At 38.6% G+C, this 13,520-nt stretch overlaps 1 protein-coding gene across 2 annotated transcripts in view; it reads left to right on the top strand.

Moving 5' to 3' along the window:
- The window catches only part of LOC136881133 (transmembrane protein 87A), a 174,204-nt gene that overhangs the window by 48,925 nt on the left and 111,759 nt on the right, over window positions 1–13,520 (top strand). For both annotated transcript variants that reach the window (XM_067153802.2, XM_067153801.2), the window contains exon 8: window positions 9,261–9,409. In XM_067153802.2, the coding sequence (XP_067009903.1) occupies window positions 9,261–9,409 (149 nt within the window). The remainder of the gene's footprint in view (window positions 1–9,260; window positions 9,410–13,520) is intronic.

Here is a 13,520-nt window from a genome sequence, read left to right as displayed (position 1 = left end):
AGATTTAGGTCCGACTCGGTGACTCCTATCAATGTCTTGCAAATTCACATTCACACCTATCTCCCTAAAAACATTTATCGCAAGTTCGTCCGTATTTTCACTTACACTTTCCTGTACCCCAAAAATTCTAACGTTAGCTCTTCTACTGTATTGTTCCAGTGAGTCACATCTTGCAGCAAAGTCTTCCCTCATCTCACGGATTTCTTTATCCCTGCTTTCGAGTTTTGCGTTCAATTCTGCCACAATTTCAGAATTGAACTGGAGAGATTTTTCTAATTCCTTTATGACGAGTTCTGTCACACGCTCCGATATGGCGGCTACTATCTTTTCAAGGAACTTACCAGAGCTGATGGTTTCGTTTAGTATCCTGGTGACTGCCTCTTCAACAGGGTTGGCACTGCTGCGGTTGGCACTACTGCTTTGGTCACTGGTGTTGCGCTTGCTACGGCCCATATTGCCTGAGAAATCACTACTTAATACTGGTGAACTGATTGTTACAATGACTGATACTCGCTGGTTTGATTCAACACTGTATCACACACTCGTGTACCACTTATTATATAGCTCCCTTTAGAATAACACCTTCTAATTCACTGAAACTGTAGAGCCGATCTTACGCACGTCCGTCACCCATGAGAGATGGTCTGATAGGGGAAGATGGAAACTGCCATTACCATTCCTACTTGGCTGAGCTGGAAAAGGGAAATTGATGCTGATGATCATCATAGTTGATAGGACATCAGTACATGTAATTTAGAGCTGCTGGTACCCTCACCATGCTAACTTGCTAACTTTGCTTATGGAGGATCAAGGTAAGATTGCTAGATTTGAGGAGAGCCTGTGTGTGTAAAAATATGAAAGTAATGTGTTTTGGTATTTGTTTCACATGTCTAAGACATCAAGTTACAGAATTAAAATAAGGAACAAAAGCAAAAACTGATTTAACTAATAAACAATAAGGAAATCTAGTAAAATGTTAATTAAAAATTTATAAACTAATAATCCGTTAACAATCTCTGAAATATTCTGTCAGATGGAATGTGGGGCCCAAAATTCAACCATATGAACTGCCTTGCCATTGCTCCAAGCAAACTCTCTGCTATTCATGGAGCACTCAGTTTTATTCAAACTAGAAGAGTTTGTTGATCTATTAGTCCTCCACACTCGCACAATTCATTTCCATTTAAGTAACACTACTTCTTCAGAATCATTGTGCACCGTGACATACAACGTAGCATAGAGAAGTCGGTAACAGAGAGTAGGTTCCTCTTAGTGGCCTCCAGGTATCAAATTAGTCAGTAGTTGTATTTGAGGAGTTCCAGATAATCATTGTAAGGAGTTCTGTCTTGAAGTTAGCCTCAAAGATTCACATCCAAACATAGGGCATCTAAAAGTGGTAATAGATTTGGTTGGAGAGATACAGTTCAGTGAAAATGTTTGTGTTGTTTTCTAGTAACAGATTTTGGATTTATTGCAGAAATCTTCTGGCTTCCCTTAACAGCTTTGACAGATTGTTCTGCTGTTGATGGGTGTAGTCTAATTTTGGACATGAGGAGATGACCCTTGTCAGTTGTAGAATTTTGCTGTTTGTATATTGTGCAGGAACTGCTAGTAAAAATTGTGATTTGGTGAAGATTTTTTGCAGGACAGTCATAACCATTATGAGAATATAATATGATGATAAAAGATACTGTATTTACTCGCATATTAGACCCCCCTTTTTTCTGCTTTATAGCCAGAAAAAGTAAGTTGGGGTCCAATATGTGATAACCTCAAATTTTGTGGAGTGAACACATGATTTCTAGCATATAAAGAGCTATGATTTGTACATGTAAACATTCTACACTATTCTTTAACAAACTTATGAATGTATTCTAAGTTTTGCTATTTTGGTTGGAAGGCAGTATTTGTAAATTGAAAAAGACAATAAATGGTAAACACATGACTTTTAGGCCTACATATAAAGTAAATATAATCAGTTTTAGTTACATTTATATCATGTTATTCATTTCATTAACTCCTCTGATGAGGTTGACATCAGGAAGGGCATCTGGTTGTAGAAACTCGCTACGAACATTCGTTTCGCTTCATACTCGACCCTGTAGATAAAGGAGATAAGGGTATCATATTATGCAATATTAATACAAAATAACTTAATGGCCAGTCATTTGTCTCTGTCAGTTGAGCAGTAAGCCTACCACACAGTAAACCTGATCACTTCTTTCATTTGAATTATGGTCATCTTGTGCCACCAACTTCCCTGCTACCGGCATGATTTCATCTTCACTGCCATCAAGAGCATTCAAGATCCTTTTTTTTTTTTTTTTGAAAGTTTTAAAAATGGTTTCATTTCAGACTATAGAGTCCAAACAATGAGAATTCTGCAAGTATAAGAAAGACCGTATCCCTCCTTTGTTCCATCCCATATTGCCACATCGTCTGCAAACACCAGAGCCTGAAGATATTTATTACTTTTTTCTTTTAGTTCCTTTAACCTTCTACTGCATGAATTATTTCTCGTTTTTGTTTGGTGAAGAAAATTTCAAGCTTTAATGTTCAACATACGTTCAGTGTTTCAGATGAACCAGCAATTTTTAAGTGGGGCTAATAGCTTAACACTCGTATGTGATGTGGATTGCCATAGTGGAATATATATACAATTTTTCACGATTTTATGCTAAGCTTTTAACAAATGAATAGTAACACAGTAAAGGTTTCCACTTATTCAATACTAATATGTATTTACAATATTATAAATTACATGGAACTAGTTTCGACCCACCTAGGGGTCATCATCAGCCATATTAAAGCATACATAAGTTTTGTCGAATCCTAAAACATGTTATTTTTAACTGTAATAATCTTATGGATTTATAATTTATAAAGTGAAGTGTGGTAATGATAGTATGGTACAGGTGAGTAGTAATTAATAATAATACGAGGAATATATATACAAAGAAGTTTGGAACAAAGTACAAGTGGGGTACTTAGTGTTGTAAAAATATAAACTCATGGATATCAGTAGTCCTCGTACTAAAGAATACAATGTAAAATAACACATATAAACATATATACAAGTATGTACAAAGTCTGGGGAGTAAAAAGTGATACTCTTTTAATGCCGAGTCGGCTTGACACTGATCAGCTTAAGCAGAGAAATTAGGCATTTGGTGTATTAAAGCTGTGTTGACCGGCTGCGTTGTTGATTGTTGGACGTGAAGTTATTTTTGAATTTCTGGTTAAGAAGAAGGTGGATACTGCGCGTGGATATATTAATTCTCAACTCTTAGCGGAAACCAAATTGGACCTGTTAAAATGGAGAAAGCCAGATATATTGACGATGTCTTCGTAATCATGAATGAGAAATCAATTAACGCCTCCACCACCCTCTTAAGACTCAACACTATTGATTCTCATATCAAATTCACACTAGAATCCGAATCAAATCAAAAAATCAACTTCCTAGATTTAACTATCACTAGAAACTCAGATTCTTTCAGTTATAAAATATTCAGAAAACCTACTCAAACAGCCTCCACCATTCGCCAAGATTCAGTGCACCCCCAGTCCCACAAACGAGCCACATACAATAACCTAGTTCACCGAGCCTTCAGCATACCTATGTCCAAGAAAGATCTAAAGAACGAACTTAACACAGTCCGCGGAATGGCAAAATTCAACGGCTTCAGCAATCATTTTATAGAAAGGATAATCAATAAACACAAACATCGCCCTAAAACTACCCTCAAAAAAGAAGTGACTAAACCTCTAACATTTTCCACCTTCACGTTCAACAATGATATCTACAAGTTAACCAATATCTTCAAGAAACAAGGCGTTAAAATAGCCTTCGAAACCAACAATAAGAACACGAATGTTTTACACAATACTTCACACATCAACAAGACCAGCAGTTTTTTAAAATCAGGAGTTTATAGGATCAAATGCAACACCTGTGAAAAATCCTACATCGGACAAACCGGAAGAAACTTCAATACCAGATACCACGAACACACTAACACAATAAAATACAACAGGTTTTCAGCCATCGGCCAACACATGCATGATTATAACCATAATTTCATCAATATTGAACAGGACATGGACATCCTCGAATTAGCAAACAAGGGCCCTTTACTCAGCATAATGGAAAATTACTACATACACCTAGACCAATACTTCAACGCCAGTCACAATCTCAATGAAATCTCAGAGAAACCCAACATACTCTTCGATCTATTCATCACTTTCCTCAGAAACAATAATGCAGCCAACCAAAACTCAATCCTAAGTCTAATCAAAGGTACTTTTCCGAGACAATTACCCTTTCTCCCGCACCCTTCAGCCCTGCCTTAAGGCTCCCCCCCCTCCCATCCCCACCTCGCCCCAAGCCACCCCCACTCTTCCTAACCCCCTCCTAACCCGCACGCACCTGCCCTCCTCTCTGTCCACATTTCTCTTCCCGCCACCAGTCGCACACCATCAGCTATACTACACACACCGCAGCGCGAGGTAAGCGTCCTTTCACTTTATGTTAACCTTTTCCTATCTCCGTTTTTTTGTTTTTACTTGCTTTCTCCATTTTAACAGGTCCAATTTGGTTTCTGCTTAGAACTGAGAATTAATATATCCACGCGCAGTATCCACCTTCTTCTTAACCAGAAATTCAAAAATAACTTCACGTCCAACAGTCAACAACGCAGCCGGTCAACACAGCTTTAATACACCAAATGCCTAATTTCTCTGCTTAAGCTGATCAGTGTCAAGCCGACTCGGCATTAAAAGAGTATCACTTTTTACTCCCCAGACTTTGTACATACTTGTATATATGTTTATATGTGTTATTTTACATTGTATTCTTTAGTACGAGGACTACTGATATCCATGAGTTTATATTTTTACAACACTAAGCACCCCACTTGTACTTTGTTCCAAACTTCTTTGTATATATATTCCTCGTATTATTATTATTAATTACTACTCACCTGTACCATACTATCATTACCACACTTCATTTTATAAATTATAAATCCATAAGATTATTACAGTTAAAAATAACATGTTTTAGGATTCGACAAAACTTATGTATGCTTTAATATGGCTGATGATGACCCCTAGGTGGGTCGAAACTAGTTCCATGTAATTTATAATATTGTAAATACATATTAGTATTGAATAGGTGGAAACCTTTACTGTGTTACTATTCATATGTTATTCTCAGTTCAATACGGACCAACAACATGAAATTCATAACCCTTGAAGCTTTTAACATTCAAAGACCGAACATTACTACCTACTGGCCATGGGTATGTACTGCAAGGCAAGGAGTACTCTTGGTTGTAGGGCTGTTTTGTCTTATGTTATGTTATGTTATGTTATGTTTATGTTATGTTTATGTTATGTTTATGTTATGTTTATGTTTATGTTTATGTTATGTTATGGTTATGGTTATGTTATGTTATGTGTGTGAAAAAACAAGGCATCACTGGAATATGTGTTTAATTGACTGTACAGTTGAAGGTGTGCCGTAAAACTACCTCTGTCTACAATATTTATCCATTTATACAGGTGAAAAGTTTTTTGTTGCCTGATGGCAACAGTATGCAGTAGAGAGTTAAAATGGTATCCATAACTGCTATGAATAGAAGAGGTGATAAAGGCACTTCTCTGTTGTACTCCTTTGGTTGTATTGAACCATTCCGAGTGACCATCTCCAACGCTGACACAGCTTTTGCAATTAGTATATAACATTTGGATCTTCCTAATAAGGTACTCCGGTACACCAACTTTTCTAAGACTTTTTCAAATAGTTGATCTAGGAACATTATCAAATGCCTTTTCAAGGTACATTAACACAATAATGAGGTCTTTTTCCTCTTTTCCAGTGTTTCTCTGCCAACACCTCAAAGCAAATATCAGATCTGTTGTGCTTCTTCCAGCCCTAAGGCCATGTTGTTCCTCTTCTAAGATAGGCTCTAGTTTATCCCTTACTCGGGCTTCAATGATCCTCTCCATAATTTTAAGGCCGTGTGATACGAGGGTAATGCCTCTGTAATTTTCACATTTCCTTCTACTTCCTTACTTAAAGATATGAACTATCATCCCTTTTGACCAATCTTCAGGCATTTCATTATCCGGATGGAAAATTCTAAATTCCCATGGAGGGAATTAGATATTTTTCACCAATAGAGTATATCAAAAATGTCAAAAACATATCAGATGTAAGGCTTTTCAGGTGTTTGCTCTATTAACCAGCGTTTCATCTTAGGTCTGACACTAGACTCATCAGAGTGGGATGTGTCAGACCCTACCCACTGACACTGGGGTGTATGCAGGTGAACTTATCAGAAGCCCTTATAAGAGGCACAGTCTGATAACTGCATACGGGAGTAAAATCTCCACCATGTAATTATTTTTCCGCCTAGCATTTATCTCCTGTATGCAGTTATCAGACTGTGCCTCTTATAAGGGCTTCTGATAAGTTAACTTGCATACACCCCAGCGTCAGTGGGTAGGGTCTAACACATCCCACTCTGATGAGTCTAGTATCAGACCTAAGACAAAACGCTGGTTAATAGAGCAAACGCCTGAAAAGCCTTACATCTGATATGTTTTTGACATTTCATTATCCTTCCATACTGTTCTGAGAACTCGATGCTGCCAATATATTCCTAGTGGGCCAGCAGCTTTAAACATGTCAGCTGTAACTTCATCAGCTCCTCCTGACTTACCACATGTAATTGGGATATCTTCTTCTGTTGTCTTCTGTCCTACATCCTCAACAGAGATCTCCTTAGGGACATTTAGGAGCTTGTCAAAATACTGTCCCGTTGTATCCCTGATATTTTTCATATTGCGAACTATGTTCCCATCTGCCGTTTCCAGAGCTGTAATTGCTTTTTTATCTGGTCTTTTACTTTTTACTATTCCATATATCATTTTCATATTCCCTTTACTGTCATCGTCCAGTTTATTTGTAAATTCTTCCCAACTTTTTTCTTTTTCTTCCCATACAATTCTCTTGACTTCCAACTTCCTGTATCTATATTCTTTCACCATCTCTTCCAATTTATTGTTGTCTATTCGGTTGCTGCTGATTCTTCTGCCAGACTTAGCCACATCAAGAGCTTTTTTTGGCTTTATACCTTTTCATTATGGCTTCTTTCACTTTATCTCTCTAACTCTTCTGCTTGTTCTTCTACATATATTATCTGCGCTACCAACCAGACTTGCCTTAAAATCATTCCATTCTTCATTACCTTTCTTTTTGTCTGTTATTTCTCTGATTTCCTCTTGAAACTGCTGTTTGACTTCCAGATTTTTCAATTTCCAGTCTTTGTTTTTTACTTGTTTACTTTAATAACAGGTTTGGTGACTCTTAGGTCTGCAATGAGGAGTCTATGGTCACTATCAAGGCCCTCACTAAGTATCACTTTTACATCATTATTATTATTATTATTATTATTATTATTATTATTATTATTATTATTATTATTATTATTATTATTATTATTTGTTGTTAGGTACATTGGCAAGTAAAACAGTCATTATGATTGGATTGTTTTTATCACATTTTAAACCTACTTCTCTCCAAAAATTACTTACATTGGCCCAAGTTACGAGACATTAAATAAACACTTTGTTAATTATGTCACCTGTTACATTAATAGCAACAACCGTGAATATTTCTTATCTAATGTAAACTTGTTTTCTCATTCCGAGGTGGTGCAGCTCTTTTTTTGCACACCCCCAGTGGAGGGGAGTTGCATGTGCCATTTTTGTTGCATATCAACCTTCATGCCATTCTTAAATCTCGGCAGTACGGTACCAAGAATCGAACTCAGGCTTCCAAGAACGGCAGCTGATTGTGCTAACCGTTGCACTGGCGGACAGTCTTAACTACAAAACACCGACATATAGTGTGATCGATGTGCGCTTACAATGCGCGGTTTGGACACAAAACTATTCACCTATTTATGAGATGTCATCAGAGCTGCAGTAGGCGTGCGCTATGGAGGCAGGCGTTTATTGACTACAAAACACAGATGTACCGCATGACTTTTATGCGTGTTTTCATTGCGCAGGTTGTACGGACAAAACCATTCACAAATTTGTGGGATGTCATCGGAGCTGCAGTAAGCGCTTCTACCCATTTCGAGGGGAAATCATTGTTCCTCTCTGACAAATTACTTTGGGGGGTCTTGTATGAAAGATTTTTTTTTTCATTTTCTTTGTCTCAAAAAGCCAGCGGCTCTAATACGTGAGGGGGGTCAAATATGCGAGTAAATATGGTATTACCATTTACCTCTGCTGAAGGCTTGGTGTTTAATAGAACTAACTGCATTGTAATTTTTGGTAGTGTTTTTCTGAAGTCTTTTTACATCTGCAGTAGTTTTTATTCTTTACTTCCCGTGAGTAGGAAAGACAGAGGGGGGAAAATTAAGATCTCAGGAGGGAAATTAGACTAGATAATGAATGACAAAAATTCGAGAAGAATTGACTGATGGGGTTAGGACATAGTAAAGAGAATGGAGGAAGGTGGATATACTTGATCAACATCCGTATAAGGAGGAGGAACTTGGAATTAACAGAATTGCAAAGAAGGTATGGTACAAGGAGAGGGAGAAATGCCTTAAATGCCCCAACCTGGCTCTAGCTGGACAAGGGGATATGGTGATTATTCTTTTACAGTTAGGCTGTGTTGCAAGAATGTATGTATTCCTTCATCAGAAGCTAATGGTACTATAAGTTCGAAAGACGTATTCGAAGAAGTGAGGGCTCCACTAACTTGGAGATCTGGTTTCCTTCCTATAAATATTTATTCCTCCGCTAGATTAACTGAAGTAGACATTGTCAATAATCTAATCAGAATTGTACACATTTCATGTTACATGATTTGTATACAAAAGGTAGAGGAGAGATGAAAAGTCCATGTTAGATGCAAATGGAGAATTAATTGATAAACACCCAGGTATCCCTGTGCTGGGGGAGAGGTGAGTATTTCTTCATGATTGTACATTTCTAGGGAAGGGAGCTTCATTTCTGATTTTCTGTCCATTCTGGCTGGGACCAGAAAACATAGTTTTCTATCACATCTATAAGATGCACTTTTTCCGACAGATGTTTGTATCTCTCACTAAAATGTTGTCTTCTGCTTCTTTCTGATTTGTAACATTGTGTAGAAAGTGCTTCATGTTTAGAATTTGTTTTAGTTTTTAATCACTTTAAGAAGTAAATTTTCTTCCTTTTAATATGTTCAGGCTACATTCTACGCCGAGTATCAGAGCATCAATTCAACTGGGCAGTCAGTCAGGGGTGCAGTTCTTCTAGCAGAGCTAGTGTCGTGTGGAAAGAGAATGTTGGCAAGAATGTTGGTGATCATCGTCAGCCTTGGATTTGGAATTGTCAAGTAAGAGTAAGATTATTTGTGAATGTTTTAATGTGTAATTTGTAGAGATGAGCAGAAAGCCCTTGTTTGTACCGCCATTCTAGACTCACGCAGTCCCATTCGCACACTCAACCTGCGCTGAACTTAACTGGGGAACATGGAATATGGTTTAGTCCCACTTGTGCAGTGGATTACATTTAGAGGAGCAAGAGTAGAATATCTCGTGAGTATAGTCTGAAAGGAATCTACGGCTTATAAACAAGTATTGGGAAGAGACAAACAAATATCAAATCGAATATAATATGATCCTTTGGAAAGGCAAAGTATCTTAAGCGAATTTTTGTCAAAATTGAGGTTACTATGGTTATGTCAATCGTACTCCACTGCACATGCTGCCAAAGTATCGTAGGCATCAAATGAATCTACAGTCTTTGCTGAGCTGAGCTAGTGAGCAGACGTGCATGGTAATGATCTGGAAGTGCAGGGAAAGGAGTATGGGCGTAACAGTGCAGCAGTATAGGAGTGTGATAGGGCGATGGCACAGCCGTGTCAAGTTGATCAGGACAGAGTGCAAATTAGGAGTTAATAAAAGAATAGGATTGACAGAACTGTTGATGGTGGCAGCTATAGTGCTATTTTATTAGTCATCGTAGGCGTCGAGATGAACCCAGTCCCATTGACATGGGAGGACGTGGAAAAAATCAAGTAAGTTGTGTGCGATGTTTCTCAGGCTGACCAGACCAAAGAAATATTCGAGATGCAGTATCAACAAATTAATGATATGAAGGACAACATAACCAAAGAACTAACAGAAATAAAGGAGAAGATAAGAGAAGACAAAGAAGAAAGAGCGATACCAAATCAGAGAATAAAGGCGTTAGAACAGGCCTTTCAAACTCGAGCACTTAGTGCTGGGGCGCACCAGCGCTGCACTCAGCAACACCGTTCCCCTCCTTCCCCACCTACCCCACGCAGCGGTCGGTGCATGTGTGCGTAAGAGACAGTCCATTCATTCCCATTCTCTCTCTGTGTGTGCCATTCTTAGTGGAATCTGTTCGATAGAACTGACAGCGGAGCAGTTGGTTTCTCCTTTGTTAACAATGTCGTTTAATCCTTCATGTGTGGATTCACATTTTGTTCTCAATACCGCCGGGAAAGCTCAATGTTTAACTTGTCATGTCATTTTAAGCGTAAAGTCTTCAACCGTTCGACGACACTACCACAATAAACATGTTTCAACCTATGACGACATTGTTGGCGCAGCAAGAACCGAACAAATTGCTAGGTTAAAATTGGTATCGCCAAGTTCTTCATAGATAAGTAACAAATAACTTACTCATTAGGAATTGTTTTACAGGCAATTTGGGGATTTGTTTTCGTTTTGTATTGTTAAGAACTGTTTAGGATTAGACTTAGATGTGCTGCTAAGAAAACACACCGGGTGAGTTGGTGGTGCGGTTAGAGGCGCACAGCTGTGAGCTTGCATCCGGAAGATAGTGGGTTCGAACCCCACTGTCCGTGGCCTCCCATTTTCAAAACAAGAAAATACTGGGGCTGTTCCTTAATTAAGACCACGGCTATCCTTCCCACTCCTAGCCTTTTCCTATCTCATCGTCGCCATAAGACCTATCTGTGTGGTGCAACGTAAAGCAAATTGTAAAAAAAAAAAAAAAAAAAAAAACGCACACAGAAAGATAATTATTTTATCTCCCTGGCCCACGGATACTTGAACCCAACACTTTAGAAGGCGCAGTTCGAGCAAGTTACGGGCTATTGTTCCTCTGAAAATTGCAAAAAGTGGACTATCCTTTACTGATGGTTAATTTGTAAAAGAATGTTTAATAGAGTGTTCGGAAGTGCTGTGTGCACACGCTGTGGCTCACTTTGAGGCGATAAACTTGTCAAAACAAACCATCTCTCGTCATGTACAGGAACTTGGCGCCGACCTGAAAGAGCAATTGCGGAACAAATGCGGCACTTTCGAGAAGTACTCGTTTGCTGTCGATGAGACTATTGACAAAAGTGACACGGCACAGCTATCTATTTTTGTCAGGGGAGTTGAAAAAGATCGCTATAACTGAGGAACTACTGGACAACATTCCCATCAAAGATACTACCACCGGCACAGATCTATTTGCAGCTGTTGAAGACGCAGTGAGCGATATGGGCGTATCACTCGGAAATCTTTGTAATGTCGCTACTGACGGAGCACCAGTGAAGTCATCGGATGGGCAAGGTTTTGCAGGCTGCATCAAAACGAAGGTGCGTGATGCTGGCTTACCACCAATATTATTGGTACATTGTGTTTTACATCAAGAAAAATTACGTGCAAAGAACTTTCGCAACTTTCAATCTGTTATGTATACTGTGTCAAAATGTGTAAATTTCTGCAAAAAGCAATGTTTGAACCATCGGCAGTTCAAAGAATTTTTAAAAGATCTCGAGGCAGACTGTAGCAACATTCCCTTTTATTGTAATGTACGCTGGTTAAGTTGCGCGAAAGTGCTAGCAAACTTCTTTGCAATAATTGAAGAAATTGCTTTGTTCATGGAGATGGAAGGTTCTCCACAACCAACTTTGTGGAATAAACAGTGGGTAGCTGACCTCGCTTTCTTGGCGGATATAACGTCTTATTGGAATGATTTAAATATTTCATTGCAAGGGACAAACAAATTAATTAGCACCATGTGCGATATAATTAAGGCTTTCAGAATGCAGACTTTGTTACTGAAAAGTCAGCTTGAAGCCAGAAATTTTGACAATTAAAATCATTACATTTCTCTACTTATGAAAGGAGACTATCAGACGTCGTTACAGACTTTGCACTCTGAACTCAATGCCTGATTCAAAGAAATGAATGATAGGGCACCTCAAATTGAAATATTTATGACCCCATTTTCAGTGCGTCTTGAAAAATCACCATCATATTTCCAAACAGAGTTGATCAAACTACATTGCGCGCAGTCCTAAAGGACAGGTACTACCACTACAGTGGTGATTTAATTTCCTTTTACAAAGGTGTTCAACTACAAGAATTTCCAAAACTTCAAGCAGTTACCTCAAAATTTACGTCAATGTTCGGTACAACGTATGCATGACAACAGGTGTTTTCAATTCTGAATTTAAATGGAGAACTAGGACTTCTCTCTCTGATGCTGACTTAGAAGCTGTACTTAGAATTTCTACTGCCAAATCGATTGTACCCATTATGGGTAAATTAGTTGCCGCAAAACGATGTCAACAGTCGACTTAAACTCTAAATGTACATTAAGCAAACGCAAAGTATGTACCGAATAAACTGTGTGTTTATGTGTTCACAGAATTGTCATAAATAATATTGTTTTCATAAGCTGCGTGCTTGACGACCTGTGGTTCTGCCTCTGCCACTTCCCCTCCATCCCCCACCACCTCAACGTGCTACATCACAGCGCTGGGGCTGCTGTCGGGGCCGTGGGAGCACCTCAGTTGGAATCGCTTGCGCTAGAACAACAATTTTGGGTACTTCAGTGGTGGGATAGCAGAAGAATGGAGGAGGAGAAGTAAAGAAATATTATTATTTTACGGCCTGGAGAAAACGGAAGGAGAGTCCACGATGGAATTGATGAACTCATTCTTAAAGCTAATGAGAGATAATTTAGGCATTGACTGTACTCAAAGGGATATAGATGGTATGTATAGAATGGGAAAGTATAGGGGAAGAAGACATGTTAGAAGTAAGTTTGTTTCTTTACCAATGGCAAGCCGAATTTTCAATAGTGCAAGGAACTTGAAGGGCAGCAAGGTTTGGATAAAAATGGATATGGACAGAAAAAGCCTCCACGAGCAAAGAGTTCTACAGTTCCATTTACGGCAAGCAAGAAAGTATAATTTACAGGCATTTATAAGAGGAAACCGCTTGCATGTGATAGATACCTGGGCGGGAACGTGGACGTTCAGTGATCTGGGCGATATGTTCAAAGAACAAAGTTAGCAATTTGGGTCATCAGCGGAAGTGCATGTTGTAGGAATGATGACACAAGGGATTCCAGATTCTACGTGCAGTGCTGTTGTTGATAAACCTGAACAGGTGATTCAGCTGTCTACGTCAGATCTTCCAGTAGAATTGAATAACAGGGGGAGGAACGATGAGGCG

This window comes from Anabrus simplex, chromosome 9 (genome assembly GCF_040414725.1).
Source record: "Anabrus simplex isolate iqAnaSimp1 chromosome 9, ASM4041472v1, whole genome shotgun sequence".
NCBI lineage: Eukaryota > Metazoa > Arthropoda > Insecta > Orthoptera > Tettigoniidae > Anabrus > Anabrus simplex.
The sequence above is the reverse complement of the archived record's forward strand: the minus strand, read 5'-3'. Positions and strand labels throughout refer to the sequence as shown.